This window comes from Pan paniscus, chromosome 1 (genome assembly GCF_029289425.2).
Source record: "Pan paniscus chromosome 1, NHGRI_mPanPan1-v2.0_pri, whole genome shotgun sequence".
Lineage (NCBI taxonomy): Eukaryota > Metazoa > Chordata > Mammalia > Primates > Hominidae > Pan > Pan paniscus.
Window position 1 is genome coordinate 210,683,106 of NC_073249.2, and position 20,578 is coordinate 210,703,683.

The 20,578-nt window shown below is 53.6% G+C and overlaps 1 protein-coding gene and 1 long non-coding RNA gene across 2 annotated transcripts; both read left to right on the top strand.

Annotated features, from left to right (window-relative positions):
- Positions 1–1,530: 1,530 nt before the first annotated feature.
- On the top strand, positions 1,531–10,051 carry CPLANE2 (ciliogenesis and planar polarity effector complex subunit 2). The gene is made up of 5 exons (XM_003806236.4): positions 1,531–2,092; positions 4,966–5,118; positions 5,713–5,837; positions 6,084–6,220; positions 6,433–10,051. Exons 1-5 carry the CDS (start codon positions 1,981–1,983, stop codon positions 6,680–6,682), a joined length of 777 nt encoding a protein of 258 aa, XP_003806284.1. The 5' UTR covers positions 1,531–1,980; the 3' UTR covers positions 6,683–10,051.
- A 1,806-nt stretch (positions 10,052–11,857) lies between these two features.
- Positions 11,858–16,603, top strand: LOC129393829 (uncharacterized). Its single transcript, XR_008620908.2, has 2 exons — positions 11,858–12,730; positions 13,235–16,603. It is a non-coding gene; the product is annotated as an uncharacterized LOC129393829 (long non-coding RNA).
- The last annotated feature ends 3,975 nt before the right edge of the window (positions 16,604–20,578 follow it).

Sequence of the window (20,578 nt, forward strand, 5' to 3'; positions counted from 1 at the left end):
ATTCATCTGGTTTTTCTGCCTAGCCACAGCGTGAGCAAGTTGAGAGAAAGCACCTTGTCTTACACATCCTCATCCCCTCTCTTAGACATAATGGGCCTTAAAAATCTGTGAGTTCGTGGTCCTCTGGCTGCTTTCTGCTTCCCTAGGAACAGCCCTCCTAGTGGCTAGGGGCAAAGTTTTAAAAACACAAAACCCAAACTGGCAGAACAGATAAGTACTTTAGAGTCAGGTAAGTGTGGGTTCTTTTTTTTTTTTTTTTTTTTTTGACAGGGCCTGGCTCTGTCACTCAGGCTGAAGTGCAGTGGCATGATCTCGGCTCACTGCAACCTCCATTTCCCGGGCTCAAGCAATCCTCCCATCTCAGCCTCCAAGTAGCTGGGACTACAGGCGTGCACTACTGTGCCCGGCTCATTTTTGTATTTTTTTTTTTGTAGAGGCAGGGTCTTACTATGTTGCCCAGGTTGGTCTCAAACTCCTGAGCTTAAGCAATCTGCCCGCCTCAGCTTCCCAAAGTGCTGGGATTACAGGCGTGAGCCACCACACCCAGCCAGCTGTGGGTTCTGAGTCGGTTTCACACTGACTAGCTGTGCGGTGTGACCTCAGACAAGTCACGTTATGTTTCTGAGAGTCTTCGTCAGTACAAGAGGGTAATACTATTTACACAGGTTTGTTTATAGAATTAAATCAGGTGACCCCTGTAAAGTCCCCACTGTCTGGCACTTGGGTGGCCTTAGGTAAAGCTTAACTCCTAAATTATTCCTTTCAAAACAGTGATTTGCCCTACTTGAAGGCATTGCGGAAAGATAATGGTAAAAATTAAATGTAATAGACAAACTCTCAGTAATGACCCACCTGCACTCTTTCCAACCAGTGGGCATTTACTGAGCACCCACCTTCTGGGTAACAGGCCTGGTGTCCAGTGCTGGAACGGTGGAGAGGAGCTCAGAGTTTCAGAGCTGAAAAGTCAGCTCCAGGAGAGCAGGGACTTCTTGTTGGCCACTGTATTCCCAGCTAGTTGCTCAGTATTTGTTGAATGAATGAATGAATGAAAAATACAATCCAGCGGGCCTCTGACTCATTTTTTAAAACTTGAGCCAAGTCCCTTGACCTCTCTGAGCTGGTGTGTGTCCCCATCAGTGAAGTCAGAGATGTTTAAGTCATCTAGAGGTCCTGCCAAGCAGGATTAATAGAGCAATAATATTAATAATAGCAACAATCATAACTAAACATATGGAGCACTGCTATGGAGGGAATAACATGTTACGTCCACGTTATAGAAGAGGAAACTGAGACACGGAGAAGCATGAAAGGCTCCTGGATGGGGGGGTTCATGATGTTTTGGAAGAAAGACTAGGGATCGGACGGAGTCATAGAGAAGAGGATCCACAACCCAGAGGAAAAGGCCTAGTCCAGAGCCACCGCGCGGCGCAGGCTGCGGACGTTGTAGGAGGGACGAACGTCTCCCGGAACCCGCCCAACCCAACCTCCGGCGTCTCCATGGCAACAACCTCCGCACATGCGCCGCGAGCACCTGCGCCGGAGCTGCCGGCGCGCGCAGAAGGCGGACGCAGGCGGAGCGGAAGCGGGCCCGGCGGGCTGGGGCGGCGGGAGTGCGGTGGGCGTTTAAAGGGGCCTTCGGCACCCAGGTCGGTTCGCCGCCGGGACTGCTGACGGGGAGGGCTAGGTAGCCCCGGGAGTCGGGATCTAGAAGGTAGAGGAGAAGCGGGGCTGTCTGACCCCCGGAGGTGACAAGGGGAGAGGGGCTGTGTGAATACCCTCCATGGGCAGTAATGGGATGACTATCCCCAGGGAGCATTGCGGAGGAGAGAGGCGGCTGAGGGACTGCACTTTCTGGGGCCCCCCGGGAGAGTCAGAGGGCAGTTAAGAGGGATCACAGGCCCGGCTTGGTACTGTCACTCCCCTTCCCACTCCCTGCTCTCAGCATTCTGTCACCTCCCTACCCCGTCGCGGTGCCCAGCCATGGCCAGACCTCCCGTGCCCGGTTCAGTGGTTGTCCCAAACTGGCACGAGAGTGCCGAGGGCAAGGAGTACCTGGCTTGCATTCTGCGCAAGAACCGCCGGCGGGTGTTTGGTAAGTGCCTCCCCCTTTCCTCTAGCCCGCCACTTGTCTTTCCCTGGGGAGAAGAGTGTCACCCGTTGCTCCCTGAGGAGAGCAGAGAGGCAGGGCAGTGAGGGCCTGCTCCACTGCAGTCTTCAGCAGTCTTCAGCCTGGGGGACTGAAAGCCCTATCTCTGGGACCCCCACACCTAAATCTCCTTAGAGCTAATTCCATCGTCAGAGCCAGGAACATGGAAACAGCAGAAACCCTGCCAGCAACCACTGTCACCAGAGATGCAGTTGATTGAGCACTCCCCTGGTGCCAGGCCCTCTGTTGGGCACGTTACACAGTGCACGCCCATTTAACCTCTCAACAGCACATGGTACAGACTTGGCTAAGATCACACCCCAATAAATAGAGGTGAGCCTCTTCCATGTCCTGCTGTCCCTGGGATGAGACGCTGGTGTTCCCCGTGGTGAAACTGACTCACCCAGGCAGGGCCCAGCTGTCAGGCCGGCAGAGGTGCCTGGAATCAGCTGTGGAGCCCAGCTCTGGCCAGGAGAAGCAAGGTGCCAGAAGACTTAAGACCAGAGAGTGAGATAGCTAGAACCAAAATTTGTGAATAAGTCAACTGTTTGTTTGTTTTTTTAAAAGAAATTATATTAAATTCAAAAAATGACCCTCTAGAAGGCTGGGCGCGGTGGCCTGTAATCCCAGCACTTTGGGAGACCGAGGTGGGCAAATTACCTGAGGTCAGGAGTTCAAGACCAGCCTGGCCAACATGGCAAAACCCCATCTTTACTAAAAATACAAAAATTAGCTGGGCATGGTGGCGGGCACCTGTAATCCCAGCTACTTGGGAGGCTGAGGCAGGAGAATCGCTTGAACACAGAAGGCAGAGGTTGCAGCAAGCCTAGATCGAGCAATTGCATTCCATCCTGGGTGACAAGAGTGAAACTCCATCTCAAAAAAAAAAAAAAAAAGACCCTCTAATATGGCCACTGTCCCTCTAATCCCATGATGGCTGGCAACACTGTATTTGGGGTCACACATACCCAGGCAAGTGACCCAGGCTCCACCACTGCTAGCTGTATGGCTGGGAATAAGTGAACTCTAACCTCAAGTCGCACCTCTGTAAAATGGGGATAATCACAGTATTTACCCCATAGAGTTACTGGGGAAATTAATAAGGAGGGTGTTTGTAACATACCAAGCAGGTTCTGGCATGCAGTGGGTGTTCACTGAAGGTTGGCTGTTATTGTATTTATTTTGCATTTAGTTGTGTTGAGTGGAAGAGAATTGAGTGAAGGTCGAGCTGATTTTCTGGGAACATCATAGAATCCACTGACCATATTATCTATGCCACAGATAGGATTAAGTAGCCATAACTTAGAGGAATGGCAGTGATGGCTTTTAATTTTTGTGTTTTTACTTTAACCGCAGACATTTGGGTTTTTTTTTTTAACAGCTGGGTGTATGCACCTGAATGTATCATTCAGTGGTTGTCATGCAGGCCCCACAACAAACGCTGAGAGCAGCTGGTAAATAAATATCAACAGACTGACTATAATGCTTAGGCTAGTCTCTTTGTATCCCAGACTTCTGTAAAATTGGGTTGAGTATTAAGAGCCACAGATGAGGCCGGGCACGGTGGCTCATGCCTGTAATCCCAGCACTTTGGGAGGCTGAGGCAGGCAGATCACCTGAGGTTGGGAGTTCGAGACCAGCCTGACCAACATGGAGAAACCCCATCTCTAAAAATACAAAATTAGCCAGGCATGGTGGCGCATGCCTATAATCCCAGCTACTCGGGAGGTTGAGGCAGGAGAATCACTTGAACCCGGGAGGCGGAAGTTGCAGTGAGATCACACCATTGCACTCCAGCCTGGGCAACAAAAGCGAAACTCCGTCTCAAAAAAAAAACAAAAAAGAACCACAGATGGTTGGTTAGCCCTGAAGAAGCCATTAGAAATGAGGTTGTCCTTGGCTGTATGTGGTGGCTCATGCCTTGTAGTCCCAGCACTTTCGGAGGCCAAGGTGGGAGGATTGCTTGAGCCCAGGAGCTCAAGACCAGCCTGAGCAACATAGTGAGACCCCATCCGTATTAAAAATAGAAGGTAAAGAAAAAAATAAAAATAAATAAATGAGATTGTCCAGCCCAGGATCTGATGGGGCAAGTGCAGGATTTACCCGCGTCTTAGTCCATTTTATGCTGCTACAACAGAATACCACACTCTAAGTTATTTATTTATTTATTTTTGAGACAAAGTCTCGCTCTGTTGCCCAGGCTGGAATGCAGTGGTGTGATCTCGGCTTAGCACCTTCCACCTCCCAGGTTCAAGCAATTCTCCTGCCTCAGCCTCCCAAGAAGCTGGGATTATAGGCACCCACCACCACACCCAGCTGATTTTTGGTATTTTTTTTGTAGAGATGGAGTTTCACCATGTTGGCCAGGCTGGTCTCGAACTCCTGACCTCAGGTGATCTGCCCGCCTTGGCCTCCCAAAGTGCTGGGATTACAGGTGTAAGCCACCGCACCAGGCCTCCTCTGGGTAATTTATAATGAACAGAAGCTTATTTGGCTCATGGTTCTGGAGGCTGGGAAGTCTAAGAACATGGCAGCAGCATCTGGAAAGGGCCTTCATGCTGTGTCATCCCATGGCAGAAGGCAGAAGGGCAACAGCAAGACAGCAAGAGGTGCCCAAACTGGCTTTTATAACAAACCCACTCCCTCAATAACAACATTAATCCATTTATGAGGGCAGAACACTCGAGCTGATCACCTTGTGTTAGGCCCCACTTCCTAACACTGCTGCATTGGCAATTAAGTTTCCAACACATGAACTTTGGGGGACACCTTCAAACCACAGCACCCCTTGACCCTGCCTGGCTCCCTCTTTGCCCTAGGGCTGCTTGAGCGGCCAGTGCTGCCACCGCCTGTGTCCATTGACACTGCCAGCTACAAGATCTTTGTGTCCGGGAAGAGTGGTGTGGGCAAGACGGCGCTGGTGGCCAAGCTGGCTGGCCTGGAGGTGCCTGTGGTGCACCACGAGACCACCGGTGAGTGGGACCTCTATCCTTTGCCCATCCTGGGAGGCCCTCCTTGGGGGTGGAGGCAAGAACCTGGCCCTGGACCACCTCTTACTCTGTAGCCTTGGAAAGTCACTTCACGTCTCTGAGCCTACATGGGCTCCTTGGTCCCAAGGGGATAATAGTACCACAGGGTTGTTGTGTGGTTGCCACTAGAGGTGGTGGTGGTGGTAACATGCCTAGCATCAAGCTACGCTCAAGGTAGATGCTCAGGAAATGCTAATCTTGCTTTGTTGTTTCTCACCACTGGATGCTGATTGTTCCACCATGTTGAAACATCTCCCAGTGTCCTGGGCCCTTTGGGTCTCCCTGGACATACAAACGAAACTTGCTTTGCCATAGCTAGGGCTGCATCTTCCTGGTGTACCAGAGTCTCCTCCAGGGCCAGTTTCTGTTTCTCCCATCAGACTGAGAATTATCCCGGGTCAAGGACTGTGCCTCCCTCATCAAACTGGGGACCCATCAGGGCAGGGATGGATCTCTTCTTCCTATTCCTTCCTGGTCCCCTATTCCTCCCATCTCCACCTCTCCCATGCTGAGTGGCTGACCCTGGCTCCCCCTCAGGCATCCAGACCACTGTGGTATTTTGGCCAGCCAAGCTGCAGGCCAGCAGCCGTGTCGTCATGTTTCGTTTTGAGTTCTGGGACTGTGGAGAGTCTGCACTCAAAAAGTTCGATCATATGCTGCCGGTGAGCAGGCATGTGGGCCTGGGTGGGCTCTGCCAGGGGCCGATTGGGTATTAATGAGCTCAAGGCACTGCTCAGAGACCTGAGCTGGCACTGGAGACAGTCCCAGCCCATGCTTGTCCTAGGACCAGCCGCTCCTTGCTCTGGGCCTCAGTTTCCCAATCTGTGAAAGGAGGGATTATTCCTGATTCTTCTGAGGGCTCTGCAGCTGATGGGGGGTGACATGGTTATATGCCTCTCCATCACCAGGCTTGCATGGAGAACACAGATGCCTTCCTCTTCCTCTTCTCCTTCACTGACCGTGCCTCCTTTGAAGACCTCCCTGGACAGCTGGCCCGCATAGCAGGTGAGGCCCCTGGTGTCGTCAGGATGGTCATCGGCTCCAAGTATCCTTTGGATACCCTTGGCAAGTCACGGAGCCAGGGGGTCAGGGGCCCAGCCTCTGCCCAGGCATGGAATTCAGCACCTGGGCTTTTACTTAAAGGGTACAGCATGGCTACCCCAGCTCCTAGGTGTGGGCTCCAGGGAGGAGGGAGAGGCAGGGTCTGATGGGGGGCTGTGCAGAGGCATCCAGTTAGGCTCCTTGACCCTCCTCCAGATTTGACCAGTACATGCACACGGATGTGCCCGAGCGGGACCTCACAGCCTTCCGGCAGGCCTGGGAGCTGCCCCTGCTACGGGTGAAGAGTGTGCCGGGGCGGCGGCTGGCTGATGGGCGCACACTGGATGGGCGGGCTGGGCTGGCTGACGTTGCCCACATACTCAATGGCCTTGCTGAGCAGCTGTGGCACCAGGACCAGGTGGCGGCTGGCCTGCTTCCCAACCCCCCAGAGAGTGCTCCTGAATGAGTCACGAGTGGGTGCCTGTGATCCCACCCCCAACCCTCAGGTCTCGACATAGGGCTGGAGGCTGGGGCAGGAACATGGATCCTATCTGGAGGACTGGCCAGCATGGCCTGATCAGGGAGGATGTGGCCAGAGAAGGCCCACCCGCGAGCAGCGCTTTCCTTGCAGAATTCATGGCAGGGAGGTGGGGACCAAGGCCCTGAGCTCGAACATCTCCCGCGGCCTTTCCCCCTTTGGCAGCACCGATGGAGGATGACTGGGAGAGGGGGTGCCTCTCAAGTGACTTCAATCAAGAACCTGTATTGGTTGAGGTGACACCATCTGTTGTAACAGATAAACCCCGAAATCCCAGTGCTGAACTCCAGAAACGTGTTCGTTCTCGCGTAGGCCTCAGCTCGGGAGGAGGTGACAGTGGGTGTGGGGCTCTGCTCCAGGCGCTCCTGCAGAGACCCAGCCCCAGAGACCCTACCCTGCCCAGTTGCCCTAGGGTATCAGCACCCAGTCAGCAGCCAGGGAGTGAGTGCAGGCGGGAGGTGTCCCCCCGCTTTCTGTGGACCAGGCCCAGGGTGGCACCTCATTCTGCCCACATTCCAGAGGCCAGCACCCAGCAGTCATGTGGTCATGTGGCGCTGTGGGGGAGGCTGGGACATGGAGTCCACCTGTGAGTCCAGGAGTTAAGCCCGTCGCTCTGCAGGGCCTTTTTTTTTTTTTTCCAGAGTCTTGCTCTGTGGCACAGGTTGGAGTACAGTGGTGCAATCTCAGCTCACTGCAACCTACACCTCCTGGGTTCAAGCGATTCTCCTGCCTCAGCCTCCCAAGTAGCTGGGATTACAGATGCCAACCACCATGCCTGGCTAATTTTTGTATTGTTAGTAGAGATGGGGGGTCTCACTATGTTGGCCGGGCTGGTCTCGAACTCCTGACCTCAAATAATCCGCTCGCCACAGCCTCCCAAAATGCTGAGATTACAGGCACGAGCCACTGCGCCCGGCCTGCAATGCCCTTCTTGATCATGGAGCTGTCAGGCCAGGCTTAGGATAGGAGTCTTGGCAGCCCAGGGGCACCCGAAAGCAGCACCATGCAGGGCCAACGACCATCCCAGTGGGGGTCAGGGCGTGAGCTGGCCTGAGAGGCAGCTCTGCCCCGTGGGAGGCCATTGAGGACAGGAGCTGGTAGAGGAGTGAGTAGGCCCAGCTTTGTATCTTGGCCCTGCCCCATAAGCCAGAGACGCTGGTGGAAGTAGGCTAAGGAGGATGAGGGGAAGTCCCCAGGGAAAGGGACCTTTATATGATCCCCTCCAATGAGCCCCTGCTGGGCCCCATAGATGAACCCCTGGGCTGAGGCTTGGCGTGCATCTGGCTCAAAGCAGAGTGTCCCCAAAGCCAGCTGACTCAGAACTCTGCAGCTGTGCCCAGGCCCCATTCACACAGTATGACCTGTGCTCACACACCTGTGCTAGGACGAAAGCACTTTCCACTCCTGCCGGCTGGCACACAGGAGGCCCAGACTCACCTGTCCTGATGCCCGTGCCCAAGCACACTGCTCACATGCCCATGCACACTGCCAGCCTATCCACCCTGGGTGCTGCCACCTACATTTGTCAACCCTTCCAGGGTCTGGGCCAGAGGAAGAATTGATTCCAGCACCTTCTCACCCCTGACTAAGGCTTAGAGCTCAGGCCCTGCACTTATCCCACACCCCAAGAAGGAATGTCCCTGGGCGGGACCCCTGCCTCAGAGCCTGCAGGCCGGCTCCCACTCCTGCAGCCCTCACCCCTGCTTCCAGGTGGGCCTGTCCACGTCCCCCTCTGTCCTTAACTCCAGGAGACCTTGGCTCACGTGGACAGCAATGGAGTGGGGGGAAGGGCCCTGAAGGCAGCCCCAGGCCTGACTGTGGGCCTCCAGCTACAAGCATTTGTGTTTGGGTACCAGCTACCCCACATTCCAGCTGGTCATCTCTGGGCATAAACCCCCACCCTCCAGAAAGGAGGCTTCCTGTCCCTCTTGGGCACCAGCTCAGCCAAAAGCCAGAAAGCTGCGCTGGAGCATAACCTGACCCCCCAACGGCGAGGCAGGGCAGTCTTCTCCTGGCTGGCACTGCTCTGGTCATAGAATTGATCCCTCATCCACCTTTACCCCAAACAAGAGGTGTCTCCCTGGGTGAGGACAAAGTGGGGAGGGCAACAGGGCTGGGGCTTAGAGCCCCTCCACCAGCCATCCAGGGCTGCCTTCTCAGCTCCTCCCAGCGCAGCACCGGTGCCACTTTAGTATTTAGTAGGCCACCCCCGGGACCTCCATCACCACAGTGCAGAACTGGAAGCCACAATGCTTTGAATAGTCGACGCCTGTGCCTCCTGGGAGGTCTCTGGGCAGCCCTGTGGAGAGTGAGTGAGAGGAGAGTGTGTTCTTACATGCACGTGCTCAGGCTGATGGCATGGGACTGTGACCCGTCCAGTCACACAGGGTCTCAAACTCCAAGGAGCCCCACACCTGGTTTAATGCTCTGCTGTTGCCCTCTTGCTGATGCCCTTCTTATTTTTTTAGAGACAGGGTCTTGCTCTGTCACCCAGGCTGGAGTGCAGTGGCACAATCATCATTCACTGTAGCCTTGAACTCCTGGGCTCAAGTGATCCTCCCCGTTTCTCCCCAGCCCCGGAAGTAGCTCCCACCATACCCAGCTAATTTTAAAACTTTTCGAGAGACCAAGCTGGTCTCAAATTCCTGGGCTCTACTGGGTGTAGTGGCTCATGCCTGTAATCCCAGCACTTTAGGAGGCCAAGGTGGGCAGATCACCTGAGGTCAGGAGTTCGAGACCAGCCTGGCAAACATGGTGAAACCCCGTCTCTACTAAAAATACAAAAATTAGCTGGGTGTGGTGGCAAGTGCCTGTAATCCCAGCTACTCAGGAGGCTGAGGCACGAGAATCGCTTAAACCCAGGAGGCGGAGGTTGCAGTGAGCCAAGATTACACCACTGCACTTCAGCCTGGGCAACAGAGTGAGACTCTATCTCAAAAACAATACAAAACAAAACAAACAACAAAAAATGGGCTGGAGGAGCGGGTTGGAGGCCCTTCCGCCTCTGGTGGGTGGGGAGAAGCAGGGGAGCTGGTGTTCAGCTCTATTCTACAAAGAAGGGGTGGATCCTGAGAGGCAAGGGTGGGACTGAGGCCTAGTTACAGGTGGTCGGGAAGGAGGTTGAAGGGGAACTGTGTGACCTTGGATGTCCTTTGTAATTATCTTATGCTTAGCTGACACATCTGTAAAATGGAGATAGCAGCACCCACTTCTTTTGAGTTGTGAGAAGTAAATGCATGTGAAATGTTTAGCATGTGCCGGGCACCAAGTTAAGAGCCCAGTAAATGTTGACTGTTATCATCGTCCTTGTTATTACAGTAGCAGCGGCGGTTCTGGTCAGAGAGCAGGTGGAGGGGAGGAAGAAGCCTCTCAGATCGCGCTGAGAGCGCCTCTATTGTTACACTTCAAATTTAGTCAGGGGTGCGGGGCGGGAGGGGCAGCCCAACTGGGCCAATTGAGAAGCTTCTGGCACCTGCAACTGCGCCCTGTCCCCTCACCTTCACCCCATGCCTGCTGCACCCAAGACGGCGATGACGCCACCGACAGGACGACGACTGTGTCTCGCGCCCTGCGGCGGCATTTATGTCCCGGACTCTAGGGGTACATTTTCTGAGACGGGAAAACCTGCATTGGTGAGACTTGGGCCAGACCCACCCAGACTCTTGTCCCACCTCACCCAGAAGGCCCGAGTGGCCAGGCCACAGGCTCTCCCTTAAACCCCCTCTCCCCTCCCCGAGGAATCCCGCAGCGTCTCTTGTCATTTTCTTGCAATGGGCAGTTCCTTCCTCGAACTAACCCTAATACCTTTTGCTACAACTCAAATTTCCTTTAATTTTGGCCTTAGTGGGACTGATGGACTCAGATCCCCCTTTCTACCCAGATAAAAGTGGGACAGAGCGGGGTCAGACCGCTCCTAACTGTCCCCCTGACCCCGCGATGGGGCAGACTTCGTGCTCGCCTGGGAGGAGAAGCTGCGACCCCCGCGGCGGCGGGAGAGAGGCGACTCCGGCAGCGGCGCTGGCGCGAGAATTTTCAGCGGAACCTGGAGGAGGTGAGCACGGAGCCGGCGGGCTGCGAGACCCGAGGCCGAGCGCAGACGCCCCTAGCCAGCTCTGAGACCCGCACAAGAGCCTTCAGCAGCTCATCTGTCAAATGGATTTGGCCGTAGTGTCAGCCCCAGGCAGGGGCTGTGACGATTACACGGACGCAGGGTGTAAAGCGCTGAGCCCAGGACCTGGCACATTGGAGGTGCCCAAGAAAGGGACAAGATCAGTCGCTATACGACGCGGCCCACCCGGCGTCTGTCTCTGCGTTTGAAAAACGAAGGTGTTCGTTTTCCTCATTTGAAATTTAAACGAGGAAAGGCATGTCAAAGCGCTTTTGAAGGCGGAAAGGACCGACGCGAAAAATGGGATCTGGCCAGGCGCGGTGGCTCACGCCTGTAATCCCAGCACTTTGGGAGGCCGAGGCGGACGAATCACCTGAGGCCAGGAGTTCGAGACCAGCCTGGCCAATATGGTGAAACCCTGTCTCTACTAAAAATACAAAAATTAGCGGGGCGTGGTGGCGCACGCCTGTAGTCCCAGCTACTCGGGAGGCTGAGGCAGGAAAATCGCTTGAATCCGGGAGGCGGAGGTTGTGGTGAGCCGAGATCGCGCCACTGCACTCCAGCTTGGGCAACAGCGAGATGTTGTCTCAAAAAACAAAACAACAACAACAAAAAAGGGATCTGTCACCTCCCGGCCGAGATCGTGAGGGGAGGGGCTTAGGGGTCCTTCCCTCTCCTCCTGGAAGAGCAGCCCAGGAGAGTACCCCGGCATAGCGCCGCACCCTTCGCCGAGCTGAGCGCGCCTGGGAGCCGCTGTGCTACGCCGAGGAACTGAGCCTGCGCGCGCCGTCTCCTGTGGAGGCGTGGGGCGGGGTCCGCCAGGGGCGGAGTCTCCCCAGGGGCCGTAACCCTGCACTTGACCCCAGGCCCGGCCCAACCCCGACTCTGAGGGCTCGGCGGAGCCACGGCGACTGCGCAACCCTCTGCAGCAGTAGGTGCCCAGCCGGCCGTAGGATACATGCGCCTTCCGCAGCTCGGAGCTTGACAAGTGAGACCAGGAGGCCCCTTGGGTGGGCAGGGTCTGTCCGCGGAGGGGCTGGAGCCAGCAGAAGCCTTAGCCCAGCCAAGGCTGATTTGCCCTTCCTCGGCGTGCCTCAGAGGCAATTCCCGCCTCACTCGCTTTAGGTCTCTGACCCTGTCCTTTCCGCAAACTGGGGCCCCAGCCCTGCCCACCATCTCTGATTCCCACCTGTTCAATCCGCTCTGATGCACACCTGACTGGAGCACACCCAGCCCAGGCTGCGCTCTGTGGGCAGAAGGGCTCTCTGGCAGTGGCAGCTGGCATGTCTCACCTGCCTGTCTCCAACGGAGAGGCTCTGGACTGGTATTAGGTTTCAGATCGGGCAGAGGGCTGGGCTTCTGACCCCTGTTCCTCTCACAGATTCCTGGGCAGAGATTCCCATGGCTCCTACTTCTCTTACATGTGGATGCACTGAGTGGTGAGATGGCTGCTTGGGGCGAGTCCAGCTGGGACCTTAAGCGGGCAGTTGACACGAGGACTCCTCTGGCAAGTGGCAGAAATCCTGGACCGCACAATCTCCAGGAAGAAGAAACATACAGAGATGGGCATCGCCCACCTGCTGGCAGAGGGAGTCTACACTGCGGCCTTCCCACTGCGTGAGGAAGAGATGTCCCAAGCCCAGATCTCTCCCAGGCCTGACAGCATGGCAGCAGTGGCTGGGGCATCCGGAGAGCACTCTCAAACCTCCCTGCAGCTCTCCCTCCTTTTGTCCTCCTAGGGCCTCTTTGAACTGCCTGGGTACCAGGTACCCGGTTCAGATCTCAACTCTTGCCAATTGCTGTACCCATACTGGGCTTGCTGGGGATACTGGCAGAAGTACCAGCTCCTGGACCAGCCTCTGGACAAAGTATGAGAGTACTTTGGGGAGAAGGTGGTCATCCACTTTGCCTGGCTAGATGAGTCTGGCGCTGGGGTGGGGGCTGGGAGTGGGGCTTGAGTGCAGAGATGGGGGTTCATGAGCTTTCTCTCACCCTTCAGGTTTCTACATGGGCTGTCTGCTGCCTGTGACCCTGGTGGGCACCCTGCTCTTTATCTCTAGCCTTGTCACCGTGGGGACCAACACACTAGTGTGGGTGGCTGTGGAAGGGTTGGGGGATGGGCTGGGTGGGCTAGGTTGTCTGCCTGGTTGAGGATAGGCCCTCCCAGGATAGGCACCCTCTGCTCACAGACAGGAGATCTGTGCCAGTGGGGGTGCCACTCTGTGATACCTGTGCCATGTGGAATATTTCTGGGATCTGCCCCATGGCCAAGGTGAGCCAAGGAAAGGGGCAAAAAAAACGGGTAGGTATTTTGGACCCAACCTGGGCCTGGATGCTGGCCCTACCATGTGCCCTCTCTCCCGTACTCACAGCTGAGCTGCCTCTTTGACCACCCAGGAACCGTGTTCTTCAGCATCTTCATGTCCTTCTGGGCCATGGCCTTCCTGGAGCACTGGAAGCAGGGAGTGCCACCTTGGCCCACCACTGGGACTACAGCGACTTCCAGGACCACAAGGCAATGCCCAGTTCAGCCCCCGCCCCCCCACTGGGACTGCAGCGACTTCCAGGACCAGGAGGTGATGCCCAGTTCAGCCCTCCACCACTGGGACTGCAGCGACTTCCAGGAACAGGAGGTGATGCCCAGTTCAGCCCTCCAGGCCACAACCCCACTTCCCAGAGTTCTCAGAGGCCTTAAAGTGTGCTGGGAAGAGCTCAGACTTTGGAGTCCAACATCCTGGGATCCAAATCTGGCTTCTCCTCACACTTTTCCTGGGTCACTTTCCACCCTCCCCTGACATCAGGATGATACAGGCTTGGCGAGGTGAAACATTGAGAGTATTTATATAATAAGCTGGGCCTTGGAAAGAGACCCTCCCAAGAACCGAGAAGGAGAAAACATTCCACCTACCCACCCACCCATCCAGCTACCTACCTGTCTATCCAAACATCTTATCATTGATCCTAAGTCTGTTCGCTTCTCCCTACCTCCTCTGCCACAACCCAGCTCTCCCCACTCCAGTCCAAGTCACCATTTCCTCTTTCCTGGACCACTGCAGTGACCTCGCAACAGGTCTCCTTGCCCCACGTAATTCATTCTCAGCTGCCAGGACAGTGACATCTGTGTTACCTTCCTCAAAGCCTTCCAGGTCAGTCTCATTTGAGACGTACCTGGGAAACCATCCAGACCCCTCACAGTGGCCTGCAAGGCCCTGTGCCATCTGGCCTGTGTCTGGTTCTCCCCAACTGGCTCCACCAGATCCTTGAATAGGTCAAGTTCATTTCCATCCTGGAGCCTTGGCATTGGCTATATTGGCTATGCTCTGCCAGAATCCTCTTCCTTCAACTTTTTTTTTTTTTTTTTGAGATGGAGTCTCGCCCTGTTGCCCAGGCTGGAGTGCAGTAGTGCAATCTCAGTTGACTGCAGCCTCTACCTCCCAGGTTCAAATTATTCTCCTGCCTCAGCCTCCCAAGTAGCTGGGATTACAGGTGTGCACCACCACACCCAGCTAATTTTTTATATTTTTAGTAGAGATGGGGTTTCACCATGTTGGCCAGGCTGGTCTCGAACTCCTGACCTCAGGTGATCTGCCTGCCTTGGCCTCCCAAAGTGCTGGGATTACAGACAGACATGAGCGACCACACCCAGCCCCTTCAGATTTTATGTGGCCTACTCCTTGTCATTCAAGTCTCAAATATCTCTTTCCTAGAGAGGTCTTCCCTGATCACTAATCCAGAGAGGCGCCCTGTCACTGTTTTAATTTAATTGCAGCATTCATCACTGTATTTTATGGTTTGTTTGTTTATTATCTGTCTTCTCCCACTGGCGTGTGAGCTCCATGAGAGCAGAGACCTTATGTGTGATGTTGGCTGCTGTACCCCAGTGCCCAGAATAGTCTCTAGCACATAGAAGATGCTCCATAAATGTTTGTTGGGTGAATCTGTGAATAATCTATCTTCTGCCTACCCATTTGTCCAGCCATCCATCACTTTATCCATTCAACAGGGTTATAGGAAGATAGAAAACCAAACAAGATATTTTAACAGAGATAATTTAATATATAAGGTATTGGTTAAACAGGTGCTGGGGGACTGAAAAAGCAGAAAGGGTACACTGAGGCAACGAAGTAAATGTCAGTGGTACCGTTTGGATAGTGCAGTACATAACTCAGGTAACTTTAAACAGTGGCCCTGGCCCGGGCACAGTGGCTCACACCTGTAATCCCAGCACTTTGGGTGGCTGAGGCAGGAGGATCACTTGAGCCCAGGAATTCAAGATCAGCCTCAGCAACATAGTGAGACTTTCTCTCTACTAAAAAATAAAAAATTAGCTGGGTGCAGTGGCATGTATCTGTAGTCCCAGCTACTCAGTAGGCTGAGGCAGGAGAATCACTTGGGGCCAGGAGTTTGGGGCTGCTGTGAGCTATGATTGTGCCACTGCACTCCAGCCTGGGTGACAGAACAAGACCTTGTCTCTAAAAAATATATTAAAAATTAAATTAAAATTGAAATTGGCCATGCACGGTGGCTGATGCCTATAATCCCAGCACTTTGAGAGGCTGAAGCAAGCGGATCACTTGAGGCCAAGAGTTTAAGACCAGCCTGACCAACATGGCAAAACTCCATCTCGACTAAAAATACAAAAATTAGCCCCGGCTGGGCGCGGTGGTTCACATCTGTAATCCTAGCACTTTGGGAGGCCAAGGTGGGTGGATCACAAGGTCAAGAGATTGAGACCATCTGGCTAACGTGCTGAAACCCCGTCTCAACTAAAAATACAAAAATTAGCTGGGCGTGGTGGCACGCGCCTCTGGTTCCAGCTACTCGAGAGGCTCAGGCAGGAGAATTGCTTGAACCCGGGAGGCGAAGGTTGCAGTGAGCCCAGCCTGGTGATAGAGCGAGGCTCCGTCTCAAAATAAATAAATAAATAAATAAATAAATAAATAAATAAATAAATAAATAAGCCCAGCATTGTGGCATGTGCCTGTAATCCTAGCTACTTGGGAGGCTGAGACATGAGAATCGCTTAAACCCAGGAGGCGGAGATTGCAGTGAGCTGAGATCATGCCACTGCACTCCAGCCTGGGCAACAGAGTGAGACTCTGTCTCAAAAAAAAATAATTAATTTAATTTAATTTAAAAAGAGCGGGCTGGGCACGGTAGTTTATTCCTGTAATCCCAGCACTTTGGGAGGCTGAGGCAGGCAGATCACTTGAGGGCAGGAGTTCGAGACCACGCTGGCCAACATGGCAAAACCCCATCTCTACTAAAAATACAAAACTTAGTGCCAGGCACAGTGGCTCATGCCTGTAATTCCAGAACTTTGGGAGGCTGAGGAGGGTGGATCATTTGAGGTCAGGAGTTCAAGACCAGCTTGGCCAACATAGGGAAACCCCATGCCTACTAAAAATACAAAAATTATCTGGGTGTGGTAGTGCACACCTGTAATCCCAGCTACTCGAGAGGCTGAGGCACGAGAATTGTTTGAATCTGGAAGGAGGAGGTTGTAATGTGCCAAGATCGTGCCACTGCACTCCAGCCTGGGGGACAGAGTGAAACTGTCTCAAAAAAAAAAAAAGAAAAAGAAAAAAAAAAAGAGTGGCCCTGCCTTTGCACCCACTGTTCCCTCCCCAGAAAGCATCTCCCCACTGTCCCTTTAGCACCTTTTCACCTTTTGGGTCATAGCTAAAGTGTCATTTCTTCAGACTGACCATCCATGAAAAAGTTTTCCTTCATAGGACATATATATATGTCTCTGTTCATTCATTTAACCTGTCTCACAAACTAGTTTGTAAACTTCATTAGGGCATGGATCTTCTCCAGTTTGTTCACTATGGCATATTCAGTATCTATTGCAGAGTGGTACATGGTTAATAGTTATTGACTAAACTAATAAATTTATCCATTTATCCATCCATGCACCCATCCCACTCATCCGTTCATCCAAATATCCCCATGTTCATCAACCATTCAAACAGACTTTCATCTGCTCATCCACCTAACCATCCATCCATCCATCCTCATGTCCATCAGCCATCCCACCAAACTTTCATCTGCTCACCCACCTAATCATCCACCCATCCTCCATTCATCCATCCATTCATCAATCCTCAACCATCCAACCAGACTTTCATCGCTCACCCACCTAGCTATCTGTCTATCCTCCATTCATCCACCCATCCATCTATCCATCCATCCTCATGTCCATCAACCATCCAACCAGACTTTCATCTGCTCACTCACCTAACCATCATCCATCCATCCATCAATCCTCATGTCCATCAACCATCCCACTAGACTTTTATCTGCTCACCCACCTGGCCATCCATCCATCCCTCCACCCACCTGCCTGTCTACCCACTTACTTGTGAATAAACTATAGAAATTTACTGATTGCTTGCCTAGTTTACCTGCCCATTTGTCGGCCTACTGCCCGCTCACTCATCAGTCTATCTATCCCTTTTCCACATGTCCACTCATTTGCTGTTTACTTCTCCGTCTACCCACCATCCATCTAGCCATCCATCCACATGCTTTTAACCATGCCCTGGGGAAAAAGGTCCTGCAAAACCGAAAATGAATTAGAACCATTCCTGCACTTCCAGAGCTCCCTCTGCAGTCAGGAAAAGGTGGGGGGCTTCCCCTAGCCTAGGATCATGGCACCAGCCTCTTGGCCCTAGGATGCACATTTCTGTTGCCCCCTGTGATAGGAGTGCCCACATCTACAGTTTGCTGCCCTGGCCCTGCAGATGACCCAGAACCCAGTGACAGGCTTGAAGGAGCCCTACTTCCAACCGCACAGCTGCCTTTCCCGCCTACTCACCAGCTCTGCAGCCATCCTCACTGTGGTGAGGGGACACTGGGCCTTTGCTCTGGAAGGACTGGCTCCTCCAGGGTGGGTGCACTGGAACCCTGGCAGTCTACTCTCCAGCTCTGACAGCCCTCTCTCCTGGCCCCCAGCTCTGTGTGGTGATGATTTTCCTGGTATCTGTCATAATTTACCATGGCATCATCAGCACTGCAATGTTCCACACTGGCAACTCTGTGCTCATGACCCAAGCGAATGTCCTTTGGGGCAATGGAGGGTGAGAGCACTGTTCCAGGCTCCAGGCCTAATGGGGCATCTTCAGGTTTTTTTCATCCCACCAATGGATGGGCTCCCGGTAATGGCCCACCACACCCGCCTAATTTTTGTATTTTTAGTAGAGATGGGGTTTCACCATGTTGGTCAGGCTGGTCTCAAACTCCTGACTTCAAGTGATCCACCCATCTCAGCCTCCCAAAGTGCTGGGATTACAGGTGTGAGCCAGCGTGCCTGGCCTGTTCTTTCTCTAAAACCAGGTAATGTGTTGCAAGGCTATCTTTGTGTCATCTGGGAACTGGGAGTCTGGCCCTCAAGCGAGAGTGGCCAGGGACACTTGGCTGGCATTAGGGGTTGGTAGGTTAAGGACAGGAGCATAGGGGCTGACCTGATGGGCTATGCCCGCCCCCTTGCGCCCAACAGAATTCTGACCAGCTCTGCCCTTTGTCCAGAGATGCATAGAATCCAGACCCTCCATGAAAATGCCTTCACTTTCATTTTCAGTTTGTCAATTTCTATTCTTCTCCCTTCTACATGGCATTCTTCAAAGGCAGGTGAGGACCACTCCCCAAACCCCAGCCTTAGGGCTGTCGCCTCCCAAGGAAGCAGCCCAGCAAAGCAGCAGCACCCTTTGGGCTCCAGATTTGTTCTTAGCCAGGTCTTGCTATGGACCTTGAAGCTGGTTCTTGATTTCCCTGGGCGAGAGTCGTAGCAACTGTAATTTATGGGTACACCATTGCACAGCTGTGAAAATCTAACACCTGCATTCAGTCTGTCCTACAGCCCTCACTGGGTGGCCCCAGGCCTGACAATGCCACCTCCCAATGCTGCAGTTTGAGTTTATCACCATCTTTTGGGGGCCTTCCTGCTGTGCACCCTTGGTTGGATGCTAGGGACACAGAAATGAATCAGAGCTGGTCCCTTTTCCTAGAAGCATTGAGTCTTTAATGAGATCTGGTTAGGAGTCATAAAGTGCTGGACTCTCAGGAGGTGCTGTTATTGTGTAATTGCCATTGTCATTTGATGGGATGGGAGGGATGGTCACCAAAAGAGCCCACTCCCCAGCACAATGACCCCATCTTCCTGGGCCATAAATGCCGCATTGGCTGATCATGGGTTGAGCAGTAAGTAGATTTAGGCCATGGTCCCAGCAGACTTCTGGGGCCTAGTAGGGTAGGCAAGGCCTCCCATCAGCTCTGTCAGCAGGGTTAGCTGTCAATTCAGGGGGTGGCCAGAGGACCAGGAGCAGTGGGGAGAGGGGGTCAGCCTCAGCATGGAGTTTAGCTGCAGCCTGGCTCCAGAGAGGGAGAGCAAATTACCCACAGATGCAGGGGGCCCTCAGGTTTGTGGGATACCCCGGTCAGTATGGCACATTGCTCAGCATGCAGAGTAAGGATGTGATTATGTACCCCTGGGTTGCTGATTCTTGGGGGTTAGGGGGTAGTCATCACAACCTCAGGTCTGGCAGGGGTAGGATCTGCCTCTGGGGCCTCCAAAGTGGGTAGGAGGAGCAGGTGGCCAACTCTCTGCACCAGCAGGGAGGTGGGGTAACCCCTATGCAGCCCCTAAGCCCTGAGTAAGGTGCTCTGTGTCTGCCAACAACAGTGCGGTCCTGGTGGCTGCCACATTCAGGTCACCCAGCAGCTCATCATCATCATGGTGGGCAAACAGCTGCTCAACCACATGGAAGAATTTGTTGGGCTGTGAGTGTTGGGGGAAGAACGGGGGACAAGGCTGGGCCTAATCAGGCCGTTTGGGAGGCTTTTATAAGAGCAGAGCAGAAAAACCCTTTACTGGGACAGAAGATAGGGGCACAAGTCCTAGCCCTGCTTCTTGTAAACTGCGTGGCTTTGTGTCTCTCTGGGCCTCAGTTTCCTCATCTGTACAATGGAGACAATAATACCTCTCCATGAGAGTTGAGGGGATTATGAGGCGTTCAACAGGAAACAGCTTTGCAAATGGAGGGCTTTCTATTACTATTTTTTTCAGGGGGCAGTGATATTTCAGAGACCAAGAATGACTATGTGGGAAGTGCAGAGTTGAGAGCACTGGACTCGAGTCTAACAGATTGGATTTGAACACTGGCTCCACCACTTACAATTTGGGGAGCCTGGGGCAAATTCTCCAGGTGTGTTTCCTCATCAATACAGTGGAAATCATCATGGTGCCTGCCTCTAAGGGGTGCTGGTGATAGAAGTGGCAGTTCCTAGCACAAGGTCCTGTTATGACCATTATCTGGTTGCCCTGCCTCCAGGAAACTGAAGGCTTGGTGGCAGAAGTGGCAGCTGGCAGGGCAGAGGGACACCCAGATCGGGCAGGAGCTGCAGCACTGGGAGAAGGAAGGACTATGAGCTCATCAAGTGCCAGGGCCTGTTTGATGAATACCCAGGGATGGAGGAGCAGTCGCTCAGCAGCGCGTGCCCTGGGCATGAGTGGGGCCCCTGGGGGCCTGGCACAGCAGGGGAGGTGGCCCCGGGCCTGACACTCCCTGCCTGCCAGAGCTGCAGTTTGGGTTCATCACCATCTTTGTGGGAGCCTTCCTGCTGGCACCCCTGTTCGCTCTGCTCAACAACCGGGTAGAGATCGGACTGGACGCCCACAAGTTCCTGTGCAAGTACCAGCGACCAATGGCTGGGCG

Coding starts and splice junctions, on each gene's coding strand:
- CPLANE2 (XM_003806236.4), top strand. CDS start 1,981: ATGGCCAGACCTCCCGTGCCCGGTTCAGTGGTTGTCCCAAACTGGCAC. Junction 2,093..4,965: donor GAACCGCCGGCGGGTGTTTG/GTAAGTGCCTCC, acceptor TCTTTGCCCTAG/GGCTGCTTGAGCGGCCAGTG. Junction 5,838..6,083: donor AGTTCGATCATATGCTGCCG/GTGAGCAGGCAT, acceptor CTCCATCACCAG/GCTTGCATGGAGAACACAGA.